Raw genomic sequence first — 19,804 nt, 5'->3', positions numbered from 1 at the left:
CACGATGCATTTTTGATAAATTTTGCCACGTTTCAAATGTGTTTCATAGAGAAAAAGGGCAACATGTTCTACTTTTGTTGACTGCACTGGTGTGAACTAGGGCCATGGGAATCCATGTTAAACACAGTCCATGTGTTTTTGATGCAGAATAAAAATGCACTGGACTGCATCTGGTGTGAGCCAGCCCTAAGAACTGGTAAGCTGCAATATAATAAATGTTTGCTTTTGGGCTTAATAATACTTTAAAGTGGAGTTCCACCCATTTTAGTCACTTTAGATGTATGTAATCCCCTTTAAAACGACTTTTACCAATGGAAAGTTTTTTTTTTTTGTTGCTAGTAAATACTTGATTTTCTGCTTTATTTATCCTCATCTCACTTCCGGGTCCGGTCGGCGATTACGTCATTCGGTGATTCACAGTGTGTGCTGGGATGTATCTCAGGGCATGAAATCTCGCATTATTACACAGGAGATGAGCTGTACTGCGTATTCTGCCCCGCCTCCTCTCAGTGAGCTGTATGTATGTAGTGTATTGAGGCCGTGCTCCGCCCCGCCTCCGCCTCCTCTCAGTGAGCGAGGACTGAAAGCATTATATCCTCACTGAGCTCACTGAGAGGAGGCGGGGCGGAGCACAGCCTCAACACACTACATACATACAGCTCACTGAGAGGAGGCGGGGCGGAGACGGGGCAGAGCACGCAGTGCAGCTCATCTCCTGTGTAATAAAGCAAGATTTCATGCCATCCCAGCACACACTGCGAATCGCCGAATGATGTAATCGCCGACCAGACCCGGAAGTGAGAAGAGGATAAATAAAGCAGAAAATAAGGTATTTACTAGCAAAAAAAAAAAAAAAAAACCTTTCCATTGGTAAAAGTCGTTTTAAAGGGGATTACATACATCTATGTAATCCAATTTATTAAAAATGGGTGGAACTCCACTTTAAGGTCTGCCTAGGGACAATGATTTCTACATTTCACTTTCATTACATGTTCTCTTCTGTTAATTACTAGCTATTCACAGGCTGAAACTGAAACTTTTTGCTGCTAAAATAAATATAAAGCAGATCTTTCTGAGGGAAGTTCTAGCATGTGACTCTACCTAACACTTTGTGTATTATTTTAAAGACCAAATAAGTGTATCAAGCACAGCTGAATTGATGTTTGCGTTGATGTATCGGATCCCAAGTTAACCTAAAATGATAAATAACAGCTTCATTCGGAACCTTTGCTCTTTGTTTTTTTAGTTTTCTTCACATTCTCTTAAACTAAACTAAAACATACCATCATGTCGCTTTCTATTTGTTCATAAACGTCTGCCAGCCGTTCCTCCCTGTTCTCCAAAGCAATGCTGGCTTCATGATGGATCTTCAGCCACCATTTAAAGTAATCTTCACTGAGGTCTTTATATGCCAAGGCTAAAGTCCGCAGGCCCTCACCTGCAAACTCCTAGTGAAACAACACAATGCTTCATTTATAGACATTGCAAGTGTGAGCTGAAAATAACATTTTTATTTGACTTAAAGGCCTCCTTCACACAGATGAACAGGCACGGACAGTGTTATAAGCCAAAGTATTGCTATGGTTGGGCTGACCGGCGGGTGCACGTAGCTGCAGCATGCAAAGCCTGTAAAAAGCAATGACAGGCTGATAGGAGGTGTAGCCGCCCCAATGTATGCACACATTGAGTGATTATCTGCAGTTAGAGGGACAGATGTCTGACCCTGGATGCACACAGAAGTGCCCAGGGATGGACATCTGCCCCTAACAACAGGTAACCCCTTCATTTGCACATACATGTGATAATCAGTGGACAGATGTAGCACCTGTCAGCCTGGCATTCCTTTGTACAGGCTGAGAGGCCACAGCTGTGCCCAACCACCTGCCAGCCCAGCTGCAGCAGTACTCTGTCTTTTGCTGCTTTCCGTGTTCGTCCATGAAAACGAGGCTCAACTCATACAGCTTAATTAAACCCATAAGACATTAATTATAAAGTATTAGCTACACTTACATGCTGTGCTTTCTGCTGCTTGATTTCATTCGCAGGGCCATCTGTTTTGAAGCAAATGAACTTAAAGTGGTTGTAAACCTTCACATATATCCAGTGAAGTGACTGGCTTCAGGTGACACACAGAAAATAAACTATTCCTCCTACACAAGTTGTATCTGTCTATCTGCAACATCCATTCAACGTCTAGAATTTTAAAGCTTGTTCAGAAAAAGGGGGCATAGGACTGAAGTCACTGGGAGCTAATTGGAGGGAAGGGACACACCCCATCCATACAGCACACAGGAACAGAGCTGAGGCTGTCAATCAGCTGGCGATCCCTCCACTGTCACCATTTTTTTTCTTGGTGTCAGGAAATCTTGTCAGAAATTATTCATGCTGATTGCAGAGGAATGAAGCAACAGACAGAAATTACACTTAGTGCTCGGGATTGAGACAAGTGCACACTATAGAGGGATATGCTTTGTTCATGTTTCATGTCTGAGGTCTACAACCACTTTAAAAACCTGGCAAAGTGCACTCCTGTCCATGGGGTGGCTCCAATGCCCTGCAGGGTTACCCCTATGTCCACACTCTTCAGTGTAACTACAGCCGCATGAGGACATGTTCATTAACAAGCTCTATCCACCTCTTCTCCACCAACCAGCTCTAGCTTGAAAAGTGGACTGACCAATCTCTGCTCCTATGTGTTTACCCTATGTCAGGAGGTCAGGTGGCCCTGTGTGACTGCACTGTGCACACTCCTGGACAGAAGTTTAGGGGACCAAAGGCAGGAAAACAGCAGCAGCATTTAAAAATTGTGGAAAAACGTTTTTAAGATATATTTGGAAAAAAAATGAGAGTGCAGTTGGTGTTTTGGATCTTAGTAATTCATTTTTAGCTTTAACAACTAGCTTGAATCATGGTACAAATCATTACCAGTGCATAATGCATTATGCCATAAATTTAAATACAAGAGGAGGAAAAATGATGGAGACTATCAATGACTAGGCAAACCATGCAATTTTCCTACCTGGAAAAAAAATCTCTTGAAGTAGAGCCTGTTAAAAAAATTGATCATCTCCTCAATAAAAGGGAAGATGCTGTGAATGCTTAAACAAAATAAACAGAAAACTCACATTGAGGTGATCTGAAGTGATGTACATTAATTCTTCACTATTGACATGAAGCTTCTCAAATAAAATAGTGTCTGCTCCTTTACAATAAAGTTTAATCTGTCCTTCTGGGTTTCTTACTGTGGAAAAAGAATCATTGCATTAGCAAATAAAATATCAACCATGCAGAATGCAGTGACACAAATAATCATTGCATGTTTTCTACTTAAATACTATTGAACCTACTAAACATTGGCAATACATTACAAAGCAAGACTACTTCAATGTGTGGCCTCTTTAAGTAAAGGCACTATGTTTGGTAGTAGATGAGAGAGTATGACCTATTGGATCAGCCTAATGATTCACAAACAGGTGATCTGAAAGGCGGTTTTTAAGTTTGAAAAATCAATTTCTTTGAGTTCATCGACAGACACAGCACTCCATAAATCATACATACTGACATACTGGGTTATATTGCCTCCTCCAGGAGTAGGACTAGGCAGAACAAAAAACACCTGGCTACGCCCATGGGCCATCCTCAGCTTGGTAGATAACCCCACCCCCCTCTGCTCTTGGTAATCAGTTTAGTAGCAGGCAGTATTAGAAGTATCAGAACTCCATAGAGGGGTTTGCCTGTCAATGAACTCAGAGAAATGGATTTTACGGTAAGCACAAAAATTTTCTCTTTTGTTCATCGACAGACACAGCGATCCATAAATCTATTGGGACATCCAAAAGCAGTGCCAAAAGGAAAATGAGGGGTGAGCAAAATAACCCAAGGCTAAACATAAGTGCCCTTAACCAGGACACAGGAGCCCAGTCTGAAAAAACAACACTTTAAAGAAAAACACCCCTCAAGAGGGAACAGACCCTCCTAAACAGTGGCCTGCAAAACTTTGTGGCCAAAAGTAGCATCTGCAGATGCCAAAGTATCTACCTTACAGAATTTTGCAAACTTGCGATATTGATGCCTGATGATGAAAGGCTCAAGAAGGTCTCTGCGCCCGAGTAGAATGGGCCATGACAGGGAAAGATGGAACCTGACGTTTAATGGAATAGGCCTGAGTCATTGTCTGTCTGATCCATCAGGAGATGGTAGGCGAAGAATCGGCCAGCCCTTTTCTTGGTCCGTCCATGACCACAAAAAAACGAGTATGACCTCCGTAAGGACTCAGTAGCTGCCAGATACACCCGAATCGCATGAACCACATCCAAGGTATGCGAAGCAAATTCCTTGGGATGAGCCCGCTGTGGACACAAGGAAGGCAACACAATGTCCTCATTCAAATGGAAGTCAGAGACAACTTTTGGCAGGAATGATGGACCACTTTATCCCTGTGGACCACCAAATAGGGACTGCGACAGGATAATGCCGCCAATTCTGATACCCTGTGGCCCGAGGTAATAGCCACCAAGAATGTCACCTTCTGGGATAACGTAGACAAGGTAATCTCTTGAATATTTTCAAATCGAGGTTTCTGGAGAACAAAGAGCACTAAATTTAAATCCCATGGCGGCAAAAGAGACAATACAAGTGAAGCCATATGTTGAACCCCCTGAACGAGGGTACAAACTATAGAGTGCGAGGCTAAAGGTCACTGCAAGAAGATTGCCAAGGCAGACACCTGGCTCTTGATGGTATTCAAGGCCAACTTCTGATCAACGCCCTGTTAAAGAAAGGTTGAGATCCGAGCCACAGAAAAGGATAGAGGATGAGTGCCAATCAACGCTTTCCATGTACAATGGTATATCTTTACTTTGCTTGCGTCCTCGCCTTCACCATAGTAGGGATCACTGATCCAGACAGACCTCTATCCCTCAAAACCTGGCTTTCAATAGCTAAGCCATTAAAACCAGCAACTGTAAATCAGGATGGTAGATCAGCCCCTGGGACAACTGGTCTTCTCTGAGAGGAAGCCCTCAAGGGGCGTTTAGGCCACCAGACTGATTGGAAGATTGTCATCCTTGATTCCTCGCAGGAATTGTGGAAGAAGCTTGAGCCGGAGGATGATACTGGCCTTACTGTGGCCCATGGACACCTGTGGTGTCTGCCAGAGGAACCTGTGATCTCGCCGCGAACCTTGGTATCCTCCTGTGGAGCAGAAACTGCTAAAGGAGCTGCATGTAGGACTGTGCAAACAGAACTGTCTTGAAGGTAGATCCCACCAGACTCAGAACCTGTATGCAAAATGGGAGAGAGAACTATCTGTGTGACAGCAGCCGGTGAATCACGGCCTGTGGTTCCTGATGTTTGTCCAGAGGAAGGACCACCCTGGTCATAATTAGAATCGGACCTAGGTAAATCAATTCCCTGGACAGGGATAGGGGGAACCTTAGGTGGTTCAGACATCACCTAAACCTTTGCAAGAATTAAATACGCACAAGGAGACTCAGGACCTAAAACAAAACCTGAAAAGGACAAGCTTTGTCCCCCATTCTGGGTACCCCCAAAAATAATCATTGTGTGGATCCCCTTGATGCTCATGAAGGAGGTCCACAAGGCTGGAAACCAGCGAAGATGTCCCCCAACCCCAATAATGGGTGAGAGCAGACCTTCATGCTAAAGGGGTCTTGTTTTGCAGGTCTGGAGAAGCTAGCTCTAGGCTTACCAGACCAAGGATGCTTGGAACCTCCCGGGGAAGATTGAAGGAGATCGATTTCCCTTATTCTCGGTTCCAGAAGCATGAAAGAATTTTCTATGTGCTGAGAAGGAGGGCTCCCATCTGCGACGAGGCTCCTTCCCTTTCCTAGACTATGGCAGAAAGGTACTCTCCCCCCTCGTGATACCCTTAATGATGTAATCCAGGGTAGCCCCAAACAGGCGATCGCATTGAAAGGGCAGATCAATGAGAGCTTTCTTAGAAGCTTAGACTGAGGACCAATTCTTACGCCACAGCACGCGCCTAATCACCACCCCTGAAACAGAAATTTTGGACACTACAGGAGCTGCATCCAAAGCTGTATCACAAATAAAATGCAGCCCATGGACCAACTGGTCCTCTAAATCAACATAAGCAGCGGGGACCTGCTCACCCCGAGGACCTGGCGCAAAAGCTTGGCCGATTCAGTTAGGGTCTGAGACACCAGAGCTGAGTCAAAGACTGGCCGCAATGTCGAACCAGCCATAGTAAACATTCTGTGTGCCACAGCTTTTAAGGTCCTTAAAAGGATGGGAATTCCTCTACTGGGATCATGGTAGCTTTGTTCATCCTGGAAACAGGAGGGTGGACTAGTCCACTATTTTTAAAAGTGACTTCTCAAAAGTGTATCGTACAGCAAAATGTTTGGGAACCACAAAGGGTATGTTGCCTTATGAGTTTATGTGTAATCTCCATTACTGTGTTGCCGATTAGGAGTTATGTATAAATCCCCATTAGTGACTGTATATAGATGGGTGTAAATATATATATGTATATATTGAGTTTTGATTTTACATTTAGTTGATATATGATTATCAATTATATGAAGTTGTGTGACTTCCGTCTGCAGGCAATAGTAACTTGATTAACAAGTCCATTTGAAATGCCAGCCCTGCTTTTTGTACTAGAAAACTAATTGATATGCAGAATAGTACCATCCTGTACTTAAGTTCCTGATAGCCAGACATCCTGGGGCCAAGGCAATACTGATAATACTGAAGGCCATGTCACTCCCCTTTATATATCTCCAAAGACTCAGTCTTTAGATATGCAATGAAGGTGATCGTCGGTTCAGGGATGGGCAATTTGCCCAGCAGCTGACCTAGCATGATTAATCCCCCCCCCCCCAGAGAGGAGGGCTATCGAGAGGCTGGGTTATGCTCAATATAGGGGATGGGGAAATTGTCCAATCCTGAATAATATACGCCCAGAGGGAGGAGAAGGGTAAGATTGCTACACCAATCAGAATGGCTCTGAGCAAGGGATATAAGTCTATATTAGTGGAGGTGGGAAAGAGAGACTTTCTCTTGCATGGCAGACTAGGATGAAATTACTGGGAAGGGTAAGAATGGACTATATCTCTCTCACTTAAAATGAAGTCTCATGCTTTTTCTCTTTTGTGTTTGAACACACTGCAGGCACCATGCCTGAAGAGAAAAGGTAACCTAATTGCATGCTCATTCATACATGTTATTGTAAATATGGCTATTAGGGGTACTTTGTAAATAACATTGAAAGCCAGGGGATTTGTACTAACAATGTTGTAAATACTGTTTCGTGTGTAATTTGTATGTACTGTATATATTATGTAACCCTCTCAATAAATGTGTATTGCGGATTGAACTACCTCTTTTGTGTAAAGATCTCTCAGGATCTAGATGTGTATAGGCGCATGCTACTATCATGATTGGGGGTGTATGCACATTTACACATAACAAAAAGCAACAGGTAATTTTGGTTGTTACCATTCCTTACAGAAAAAACTGTCAAAATAAGGCACATAAGGAAACACTTTTAGAGTGCGAGGTGACTTACGAGTATTAAAATGACACAGCCAAATCTGTGGCTACATCAGCTGCATCCTCCATTTAAAAAGTCTCATGCACTGCAGTGATAAGTACGTCTACAAGCACTTTTTAATTCGGTGCTGCAACGATGGAGGAATCAGCCACACTATCCAATGGATTTGGGGGAGTGATATTAAGCCCCTGCTGAGGGATTTAAGGATAGGAGGGGGGAACCTGCAGGCAGGTCCGACCGTCCCTGGAGGTTACCCGCGTCCACCTAAAAAAAAACACGAAAAGGGGGGAGGGGGAACTGTACTTACCCTTCCATGGTGCGGGCAATACTCCAGACAGAATCCTCGCCACCGAGGTAGGGGAGCTGTTGGCCAAGGAACTGCTGCGACTCAGACCCAAGCCCAGTCGTATGCGTATGCATGGAGCAGGGGAACACAATGTGTTTTTGAGCATGCGCAAGGGTCACACAGAGCACGCATGCTCATTTATCAAGTGACACTTGGTAAAGGAGCGTGCATGCTCTGTGTGAGCCTTGCGCATGCTCAGAAACATGTTGTGTTTCCCTGCTCTACAGTGACATCACGCACCAGCCGGTGCTGCATTCCAACCAGTGGCCCACACAGCGAAGACTCGAAACTTATTCATCTCTTTCCAGAGATCCAGCACGCTGGATTACGGCTTTCCATCCCACAGCTTGGACGCCTGGATTTCCCTGCCGTTGAAGCATCCTCAACTAAGGCGAGCTTTACCTTTCATTGTTATGTGAGATTTTAATTAAATATGCTTATTAAATATTGCACTTAGAGGCGCTCTCCTGTTTCTCTTTTTTTACGTTGCAAGTATAGTGTATGAGTCACCTTACAAACATTCTCAGAATGCAGCTAAAGGGTGCTTTAAAGTGGAGTTCCACCCAAAAGTGGAACTTCCGCTTTAAATACTCCTGAACCTCTGACATGCCACATTTGGCATGTCATTTTATTGAGGGGAACGGGTACCTAGTTTAGACAGGAAGTTCTCCTCGCCCCCTCCCTTCGTACAATCTTCTGCGACATGCCATAGGTCCCAAAAAATTGCCTGGCCATTCAGGACGCACAGTGCGACTCGCAAATGCGCAGTGTGCACCCGGCTGTGAAGCTGAAAACTGCCCACACTAGTGATGTTGGTGCCGCAGAGAGGGAGAGAAGCGAGGCTTCGCTGCATCACTGGACTATGGGACAGGTGGATGTGTGTTTATTAAAAGTCAGCAGCTACACTTTTTGTAGCTGATGACTTTTATTAAACACAAAAATGGCTGGAGCTCTGCTTTAAAGCCAGCTTTCTTATAATTTTAGCCTTTTCCCACCCACTCAGCTTCCTTTTAAAAGGTGCTGAACGCCCGGGGGCGAGAAGAACCGGCATTAACGTGACCGCTGCCAGTGTCCTGGCTGTAACAGTGGTCACAGGATTGGGAGTCGATCACATGACCCACTGAGTCCCACTGGCTACTGATCGTTAGTGGGGGCCAAGAGCTGTCTTTGACAGCCTGGTCTCTGTGCTGTAAGCACTTTCTCCTGCACAGAAACATCAGCTGTCCAAGGGTGTATATGTAAGGTGTGTGGGCAATAAAGCCTACCTATGTGCTGCCACATATGTATTATGCGGAAGGCAACAGGTTAAATAGTTCATTTGGACAAAACTGGCTCAAGAAAACCATGTCCTGTGCTAACAGATGCGCTCGCTGGGAGAGCTGTAAAAACTGTATGTCACATCAGCCTCATACAGTACTGTATACAGCACTGTGTTTGGGCAGTGGGACAGAGACTTCCTGTCCCATTTCTGAAACAAAATCCAGTCGGGCTGCTCAGCCATTTGTAGGAAGCCTTTTTATTTAAGAATGCATACAATACTCCATCTGAATAGCTGAAATGGAGAAAACGACCTCATCCACCTTACTCTCTACATGCGAGGAAGGCTTGCATTTATTCATAAAATACAAAGCTTCCTCTGAATGGCTGAGCAGTGCTGAGTCTGACTCAAATTTGTTTCAAAAATGAGATGGGAGGACCCCATACTGGTGCAAGAACACAGCGTTGTATAATTTATGTAGCTGATGCTACATATAGATTATACAGTGCTCAGAGCAGACACATCCCTTAGTGAAATAGTCTGCTTGGACTACCTTGGTCTAAAGGAATTATTTAAAGTCATAGTAAACCTGGAGTTAGGCTTTAAAGCTGAATTTTAGTTAGCGCCATGGACATACCTTTCCTCTAATGATTTGTTGTTATAATGTCATGCTAGCTGCTGTTAAAGGAGTTGTAAAGACAGAAGGTTTTTTATCTTAAAGCATTCTATACATTAAGATAAAAAGCCGCCTTGTGTGTAGCAGGCTCCCCAGGACCCCCTAATATTTACCTGAGCCCCATCTCTGTCCAGGGATGTACATGCATCCCTCCCCAGTCTGGGACTCTCCCTCCTGATTGGCAGAGACAGCTGCAGTGCTACTGGCTCCCATGGCTGTCAATCAAAGTCAGTTAGCAAATTAGGAGAGAGGGGGCAGGGCCCAAATGCAGCTCCGTGTCTAAATGGACATTGGGAGCTGTGACCCGGCTCGGGTTACCCTTATAGCAAGCTGTTTGCTGTGGGAGCACTCAACAGGAGAAAGGGGCCAGGAGAAGCGAAGAGGGATCCGAGGAGAATCCAGGAAGCCTAGTGCAAAACCTCTGCACAGGGCAGGTAAGTATCACATGTTTGTTTTTTTAAACAGACTTTACAATCACTTTAACTGTAGAAACCTTCCCTCCACTGATGCCAGATACTTCCCACAGCAGTGATTGTCCTGTGCTGTAAGGGTTAAGAATATGATACAGTGGAGCCAATTGCCCTCCCCTTCCTTCTCACCCATTCATAGAACTCTTGGTATTCTTTCCCAGAATGCAGAGCAAACAGTGAATGAAGGATGGGCGAAAAAATGGCAGGATCCACCTCCTCCAATCACAGAGCACTACGCATTCTGGGAAATAATACTATGAGTTCTGCGAATGGACTGAGATGGTCTGTGAAAGGTGCACAGCGCTGATTCTTCACAGTTGCAGCTTACTAACCTTAACCCCTGCAGTGCCAGAAGATCCCTGCTGTGCAGAGTATCCAGCATTAGTGGAGGGGAGATTGCTACAGTAAACAGCAGCCAGCAGGACATGGTAAACACTTTTAGGAAGTAAGGTTTTTTTTTTTACTAGTGCTGTATCTGCACCAAACTTTTCAAACAAAACTTTAGCTTTAAGGGCTTTAACATCTTTATTCAAAGCTTGCTGCAATCTTTGTAAAGGTTTTGTAAATGCTTGCAGTACGCATTCTTTTTTTTGAGACATGTTTTTAAGCTAAGGTCTGCATAAGCTGTAGCTCAGATAGGTCAAAGAGCCATCCAGCTGCACATCTCATGAGAAAATTCAGGAGGAAATCAAATGCAAATCCACATAAAAAAAAACAAAAAAACCCATAGAAACTTCCATCATATTATTGCACGTTGAACTATTGCCTGTATATGGTAGTGCATCTCCCAAGCTGTAAAACAGTAGGACGAACCCTGATGCATCTGTCTACATAAAATCAAACCATCCCTTGAATTTTCTCTATTTCATGCCTTACTACACAATTTATTCCCACTGACTAAAGAAACATGTTTACTGGCCTCTCTAGTCTCCATGTGGATTAGCAGACACGAAAGGGGTGGAGAAAGAAATGTGATGAAGAACAGAATTCTCTATCTATTCATGGTTTTGGTTAGGAAATCTCTGAGGACAACTGCAACTTACAGCCAATTTGTGTTTTAGGAGCTGGATTTTTTTTCCACATAGCCCATATAAACCTTCCACATCTAAGCTGGAAGAAACTTTCTCTATATGTAATGGCCTTCCTGGCTCAGAAAGAACAATAAATCGGGATATAGGGTTATGGGGGATTAGAACTCTTTTCACTTCTAAAGATCACGAATGTTGGAAAACAACCTACAAAAGAGATTTCATTTGTTTACAGTCTAAACTTCATTGTAAATAACATTTATTAAAAGACTGTGCCAATTATTTATATCATTATTAAAGTGATTGTAATAGTACATTTTTTTTAAGTGTTTTTAAACCTAACAAAAAAATTACACTGGCTCTTTAATTTACATGACATTTATCCTGTCATAATTAAATTTCTGTCTGTAGATTCTCTTTTGTGGTTGATCCTGCCTGTGCCCCTCCTCCTGAGAATGGCTGCTATCAATGCTAGCATGGTCAGTTTATCGCGTTATTGCGTTATCACATTGAAGATACAGGCGTGCTATGCAAGAGCACAGAGTACCTGTATGCTACATAGTCAGAACACAGCCATGTCCCATGCCACTGCACTAGGCTGGGAAAAGAGGAAGTGACGTTATGCTTCTGGGACAGATGGCGTTCCATTGCTATGGCAACATCACTTCCTGTAATGACATAATGCCCCCAGCACTTGACAGGCCCCCAGCAGGCCATGCATCGCTGTAGAAGCTACAGTGATCATGTGACCTGCATTAATACACTCAGAGAAAGCAGTAAGGAAATGTTTTTTAAAAAAAAAAAAAGCAAGCACATAGACATGACAGGCTTATGTTTCTCTATTAAAAATGATTGTATTATGTGTAAGCTTTACAACCACTTTATTTAAAATAACAAACATGTTAAATGTAGCACTGCCCCCTTGAGGGCTGCTGGATTTCTCACCTTTCAGGTCCTCCTGGGTCACCGATAGCAACTGCATGCAGAATCTTAACACTTTACTTTCCAGCTCAGTAAATGAACAGTCTAGGGGCTGTTTTTATTGTTTTATTTTATATGGGGATGGGAGAAGGGAAGAGTGGGATACTTCAAACTTGAACTATTCACAATGCTGAGTATTTCTATCTGAGAACGTGGCAAGGCCGCAGCTTCATCCTGCCACTAGATGAATCTGAGGTAAAGTTCTTAAAGCACTTATCTTCAGGGTCCTTGCCTAGCACCCCCTTTCTATCCACCAGCTGACACCCGTCCTCTGACTACTCTACTCCGGAGTGGCCCCTTTCCTGGTCAGGTGCTTAGACACGATACCCTATACTCACGATACTGCTTTTCAGGTTCTCCAGTGTCTCAACTCCTCCTAGTCAGCTCTTCTGGACCTCTTGAGTTCAGCTCCTCACTTCTGGCTCACCAGGCCGACTGCCTGTAACCATACACCAACTGCTGCAGAAGAGGAGGCAGCTGCCACTCTCCTTCCCGGGACTCTGTTTACCAGCCAAAGACCCCGAGCACGTGTGCTCCTGGCTTTTATACCACACCCCACAATGCACAGAGACAGCAGTCTGTGCCAATCACTGGGGCTGTATCAAAGTCTGTGAACTCATTGGCCAGGTTTCCTCCACTGTCCAATCTGCCTCCCCATTGGACCAGTGGGGACACTCCCCCAGACCACATGAATCACACACTGAGCACATTGAGCAGACCTAACTCACAGATCCTGCTCCCTGCAAAGCAGAGAGAAATATAGAATTTACCTGCTGCTCCTCTGATAGGCAGACAAAGCCAAAAACCATACTCACTCTCTAGCACCTACCTAGGAGGGTGCTACATATTGTAAGGGATTAGCTCGGTGGCGGGTGTGGATGACCCCTTGGGGGGTGCGTTTTCCCAGAGAGGTAGCCGACAAGTGCTTGCAAACAAACAGTGTGGTTTATTAAATGGTGTTTTCTTCACCAGGCTGTATGCAGCAAAACATCCAAAATAAAATAAAACAGAAAATAAATCCTTGCCTCTGTGGGCGGCTACCTTCTCACAACTGGAACCTGCCTAAGTGTCTGTCTCCAACCTACCGTCGGGCAGACTTCCTTGTCCTACAGCGGACACTCAATAGTCCTTTTATAATAGCTTCACAGGGCAACACAGTCCTTTGTTTCTTTCACATCAACAGTTCGTCTTCTCACCTTTGAGACGTATTCACCCTTGGTTACCGTCCCGGGCACACATCACTCCGGGGGGTCTTCTCCCAGGCCCACACATCCTGTCGGGAGGCACACGCTGACTGTCCTCCTGCTCCCAGCCCACATGGCTTCAGGATGCAGCTTCTGGAGACAGCAAACAATAGGACTTTCTCTGAACAAATTATAGAGCCTTAACTCCCTCATTCTGAACAGGTGAAGGCCTTTCAACTTCCTGCTGGCTAGCTCTGTAGCCAACACCCTAAATTAATTAATGGACTTTCTAAATCAGGTGGAAATGTATCTCCGTCCTGTGACTACATTCCCAGATTTAGCTGACTTCCTGTCACATACCCCCCCCTCTTGTTTCAACCCTAGGGTTGGGACACATATTTCCAGGCACGCATGTGTCAGGCACTGCTGACTCACTGATAAGCCTCCTATTATCCTCAAGCTTCCGGATGAAACTGTTTTGTCATCTTCATTGACGGATTTCTCATAAATGCCACACAGTTTGTCTCTCATCTCATATACACATTCTTCAACTGCATTTTTGGCATCATTTTGCTCCTTCTCGTTTCTGTCATCTTCATTGACAGCTTTCTCATAAATGTCAGACAGCTTGTCCCTCATAACCGTCTGTCCAATCCACCATGGAGGACCGTGATCCATAGGCAACTCAATTGGGCTAGTCTTAATGTCTTCAACATTCTTAAGACGCCTCTCTCTGCAATCCATAAATGTTTTCCACAAAACTTTGAGAACCTTTGCTTCACTAAGCTTTGTTCCAAGTAGGGACTCTTGACATCCCTCTGTGACTTGAGTTGCCTCTCCATACATCTGTACACAATCATTGACTTTTTGTTGTAAAAGGGAATGATCTTCCTTCTTGAGCTTTGCTTGCTCTAAGATGCTGTGCAGAGGATTTTCCAATTGAGACAACAGGCTGTCACACATTTCTTCAAAGTGACCCCTGTTCCTTTTCCCAGAGATATCAATATCATTCACCAAACATTTCATATTCATAGGCAGATCTGAAGCATTTGCACTCATCAACTTCTTAAACTTTTCGCCCTCCTGAGCGAGTCGCAGTAAAGGCCTACTATTTGATTTGATATTCAGTTTATATTTCTTGCCAAACTCTTCACAGAACAAGCCAACCAGAACATCATCAACTTTCCTTCCACCAACATAGGGGTCAAAGGCAACAACACAGTTGAACCCAGCGATCTGGGTGGTATCCATTATAGACCTCCTCTCTGCATCAGTGAAGAAGCATGGAACTGCAACACATTCTTTTACAGGTTTCTTCAATGCACTTTCTGCTGAACTATTTGACCGCTCAAGGTCACCTAGTTCTTTTTCTCTATCTGAATTCCACATGGAATGCATCTCAAGATCACGATCAAACTTCTGCCACCCGTCTTTCACCAGTTCCATTTTGGAAACACTCCCTGAAAGGCACTTATTCATTTGCTTCACGTTTTCACCAACAGCCTTAGTTTTCTCCACTAGGTTTTCAGCCTGAACTGAGAAATCACCACATTTCTTACTCAGCTCCTTTGTTTGCTGAAGTTCTAATGATACATTTTCCAATGCTTGAAGTTTTTGAAGGAACGGTTTATTCCAAAGGGGTGATTCAAGCCACATGTCGTCACATTTCTGAGGCTCACTCAGGACAGACCCCAAAACACTGATCCTTTTAAAAACTGCATCAGGCACACTATCCCCTCTTTGGGACAGATCCTCTGTTGCCTGGAATTCCTCTTCCAGTTCCTGCAACGGAATCTTCATCTCTTCTACTTGCTGTTCTAAGGCTCGCTTAGACTTTTCTAGCTCCTGAACGCTTTTCACAACATCATCCTTGGAGCTGACCAATTCTTCCATTTCTGTACGCAGCTGTTTAACACTTTCTAGTTCAGCCTTACACTCTAGAGCTTCCTCCAAAGAGCGAGCCAAGAACAGGGCTTTGCTCTCGTTATCACGCACCTCCGTTTCTGCACGTGCGCGTTCTTCTGCATATTTTGCAGACACATTCTTCTCTTCACCAAGCATCTGATCAAACTTCTTTTTCACATCTTCAACACACTGTAATGAACCAACGCTTTCTTCCATGCGTTTTTTCATAACCGCTATCTGAGCTTGCAATGTTGCGACTTGCTCTGATAAGTTTTTCTTTGCTTCCGCCTCCTCTTTTAATTGTTCCAGGAAGCCATTTTTCTCATCTTCCATTTGTTTGAGCTTTGTGCTAAAACTCAGCCTTTGACACCTCTCTTCCTGTAAGAGTTCCTGCGTGTCTTGCAGCTGCGATTCCAAGATAGAAAAATCTTCCGCAATTTCTCTAGATTTGCTGTCTGCTTGAGAAAGCTGATTTGTAACATTGTCCAACTCAACCTGCAGTCGGTTTGCCTTCTCTGACAGCTTAGCACACAATCGGTCACCTTCTGACACCTTGACTTGCGATTCCAGAAGCTGTGCCTCTACTTTTTCCCTCTTATGTTCACAATCTTCTTTTCCCTGCATAAGAGCCTTCACCTCATTGGCTAGCATCTGGGAATAAGAATGTAATTCTGCCACACAGGCTTCTTTCTCCTTTAACTGCTGCTGGACACGTTGGGCTTCCCCTTTCCAACTTTCACAGTCCGCACGCCATTCATCTACCACATTGCTTAAAGTAGTGAGCTCATACACAGTACTCAGTAATTTAGCCTCTCTTTCACTTTTCTCTTTGTCGCTGAGAGACAATGTCGCTTCCAGAGCAACATTCTGTTCCTGCGACTCCTGCAGGTCTATTTTTGTAGCTCCCAAAGACTGAAGACTTTTTTCCAGCTGATTACGCAACTCCAACATATCAGCCATACTTTGCTTCTGCAAAGTCTGAATTTCACTTTCCTTTTCCACGAGGATGGTATCTTTCTCCATTATAGTCTCTCTGCGTTTTTGCAACTCGACCAAAAGAAGAGCAGTGGATTCTTCCCACTGTAACACATGAGACTTGAGTAGTTCATTCATTTCCTGCAAGTTTCTATGCTCCATTTTAAGCAATTCCAAGGCTTGTTCCTTTTCTTCCATTTTCCGTTGCAAGGCATCCAACTCAGCCCTGCACACATACTCGGTTTCCTCCAAACCGATGGCCTCCATTGGCTGCTGGCGTCTCTGTTTCCAGCCTGCCATGCTCTCTTGATGAGCCTTTTGTTGAGCTGCAAAGCTCTGCTGAAAATCCGCATTTGCCTGCTGTTGAGCTGCATTTGCTTGCTGTTGAGCTGCATTTGATATAATCAGATGTTTCAACATCTCCTCCATTTTGAGTTTACTTTTCATCTGAGCACACTGCGTCTCCATAGCAGTTTCATCAGTGTTGCTAGGGACAACAACCTTCCTCTTTAGTAGACTCTCTTTAGGCATGGATGGGGCTGGTTCAGACGGCAACATCCCCTCCATCCATAGAATCCGGTCTCTCATTTCATCTATCTTTGCATTTTTCAGGCGTTTGGACCGCCCCATCTTCAATAACTCCACAAACAAATTTTTCACAGTCCAGCAAACAATTTTCAGACCACTGTCTCTTCAACACATGTAGTTTTTCTCTCTCTTGCAGGATCTCTTTTCCTGCGCACACAGTTTGTGCAGTCACTTGCACCAGACACAACAAAGTTCATCAAAAAATTTTGAGACCCCTGTCTCTTTAAAACACTTTTTTTTTTTTTTTTCTGTCAGGATCTTCTCTCCTGCACACATAGATTGTGCAATCTCATGCACCAGACAAAGTTCATCAAACATTTGCACTTCCTTGCAGGGATCTTCGCTTCTGCCCACTGCATACCTCCACCATATGTAAGGGATTAGCTCGGTGGCGGGTGTGGATGACCCCTTGGGGGGTGCGTTTTCCCAGAGAGGTAGCCGACAAGTGCTTGCAAACAAACAGTGTGGTTTATTAAATGGTGTTTTCTTCACCAGGCTGTATGCAGCAAAACATCCAAAATAAAATAAAACAGAAAATAAATCCTTGCCTCTGTGGGCGGCTACCTTCTCACAACTGGAACCTGCCTAAGTGTCTGTCTCCAACCTACCGTCGGGCAGACTTCCTTGTCCTACAGCGGACACTCAATAGTCCTTTTATAATAGCTTCACAGGGCAACACAGTCCTTTGTTTCTTTCACATCAACAGTTCGTCTTCTCACCTTTGAGACGTATTCACCCTTGGTTACCGTCCCGGGCACACATCACTCCGGGGGGTCTTCTCCCAGGCCCACACATCCTGTCGGGAGGCACACGCTGACTGTCCTCCTGCTCCCAGCCCACATGGCTTCAGGATGCAGCTTCTGGAGACAGCAAACAATAGGACTTTCTCTGAACAAATTATAGAGCCTTAACTCCCTCATTCTGAACAGGTGAAGGCCTTTCAACTTCCTGCTGGCTAGCTCTGTAGCCAACACCCTAAATTAATTAATGGACTTTCTAAATCAGGTGGAAATGTATCTCCGTCCTGTGACTACATTCCCAGATTTAGCTGACTTCCTGTCACAATATATATAATAATATATACAATTGCACAGAGCAGCTCTGAACCACCTCTTCCTCTCCAAGTGCCCGGATAGCAAGCTGCTTGTTATGGCAGCACTTGTGCGGGTGTACTCCCGAGCCAGGCTGTGTGCATCTATATATAGGCACAGACAGAGCGGCTTGGCCTTGCCTCTGCTCCCACCTCAGAAAATGCAGTAGGAGCAAATGCTTCCACTGCTCTCAGTAAAGCCAGTGAATTCAGGAAGAGAACAGAGCGGGGCTGCCGGCAGGGACAGTGCTAGATTAGGAGTGGTGATAAGTAAGTGTTTGGGGGGAAGCCTAGACAGTGGGAGGTTTTTCACCTTAATGCAGAGAATGCATTAGGGTAAAGACATTCTTGCCTTTAGGATTACTTTAAAGTGAAACTCCACTTTTTTACGTAACAACATATTATTCTCCATCTCTGCTTTTTAACATTGAAGAACTTTATTGCAGACCAAGAGTCCTTTCACATTGGCTTCAGTCACATTTCATGCTAAGAAATATACTGATGAACTGCATCAATTTACTGCAGTTTTCACATACGTTTTCAGTTCAGTCCAGTTTACATCCATTTTGACATTCATTATTTTTAGGTTGTTGAAAAACTAGTCATACTTGACAAAAGTGTAAACCAAATATATGTTTCTTGCCAAAAAACAGATATAAACAGAACAACATATGTTAACATCTGTTTATGTCCACAAAAATTAAAAAGGATGCAGACACTTTCCTTTTTTTTCTGTGGACATACAGATGATATATTTACATTCACCTGCCACTGACATACATTGTAGTTCAGTCTAGATCCATCTGAAAATCAGACAGATGTATCCAAACTGAACACCTCTGTAAAAGGGCCCTAAGATCAGTTGCTTTTTTGTACCTGCATTCTCCCATCTGCATTGTATTCACTTATTCCTTCCATCGTGATGAGTAGGAAAGTCCGGGGGCCGTCTTTAACGTGGGGCTAAAGAGACAGCTGCCCTGGGCCCAGTTGCCGTTGTGGGGCCCAAAGCAGCTGCCCCTTGATCCAGTGGTGCTCGAAAATATTTTTCCGGGTATAGCGGGTGAAGCAGATACTGCCCCTCACTTGCCGACAAGCAGCCACACTGTGATGGGAGAGGTATAGCAATGAGAGGAGATTGATAAAGCAGCAGCAGAACCAGAGCAGCTTTCAGAGGGGGACACTGTGAGTTGCAGGCAATCAGTGAGCGGTAATGATGTGCACTAACCTCTATCACCCAATGGGTGAACTGCTTGCCCAGAGTCTAATCAATATTAAAGATGGCCCTAGGAAAGTATACCTGCTTCAGCTACATGATCAGTTCAAGTGTTGTGACATGACAGTGAGTGTTGTGACTATGACATTTCAGGGCGAAGAAACTTACAGAACGCCCCAGTGATTGCTTAGAAATAATATTGAAACATTTTATTCAACTTTTAAAGAATCTTAGCAAATTAAAATACATTTTAATATTATTTAGCTACAAAACAGCCTTTCAGTAATTATTATAGCAATTCCTTCAGAAATTAAAAGTTATCCTATAAAAGTAATCAGTTCAGTTATACAGTAGTAGCCACACTGTGGAGGAATGACGGTTTGTAGGGTAAGGTACGTATTTTTGTTGATGACACAAAGGTGTGCAATAGGGTTGATATTCTTGGAGGTACAGTTTACATTCCTTGTAATAGGAATAAAAAAATTATCAATTTTTTTTTAAAAAACTGTAAAAACTAAACATAATAAATAAAATAAAGGAAATAATAGGA

The 19,804-nt window shown here is 43.9% G+C and overlaps 1 protein-coding gene across 2 annotated transcripts in view; it reads right to left on the bottom strand.

Annotated features, from left to right (window-relative positions):
- The window catches only part of ATP8B4 (ATPase phospholipid transporting 8B4 (putative)), a 648,069-nt gene that overhangs the window by 67,775 nt on the left and 560,490 nt on the right, over positions 1-19,804 (bottom strand). For both annotated transcript variants that reach the window (XM_082254031.1, XM_082254032.1), the window contains exons 18-19: positions 3,126-3,241; positions 1,284-1,448 (exon numbers count right to left, since the gene is read on the bottom strand). In XM_082254031.1, coding sequence (XP_082110157.1) covers positions 1,284-1,448; positions 3,126-3,241 — 281 coding nt within the window. The remainder of the gene's footprint in view (positions 1-1,283; positions 1,449-3,125; positions 3,242-19,804) is intronic.

This window comes from Pelophylax lessonae (genome assembly GCF_965119305.1).
Source record: "Pelophylax lessonae genome assembly, chromosome: 4".
Taxonomy (NCBI): domain Eukaryota; kingdom Metazoa; phylum Chordata; class Amphibia; order Anura; family Ranidae; genus Pelophylax; species Pelophylax lessonae.
Note: the sequence above shows the minus strand (reverse complement) of the source record. Positions and strands in the feature narration are given on the sequence as shown.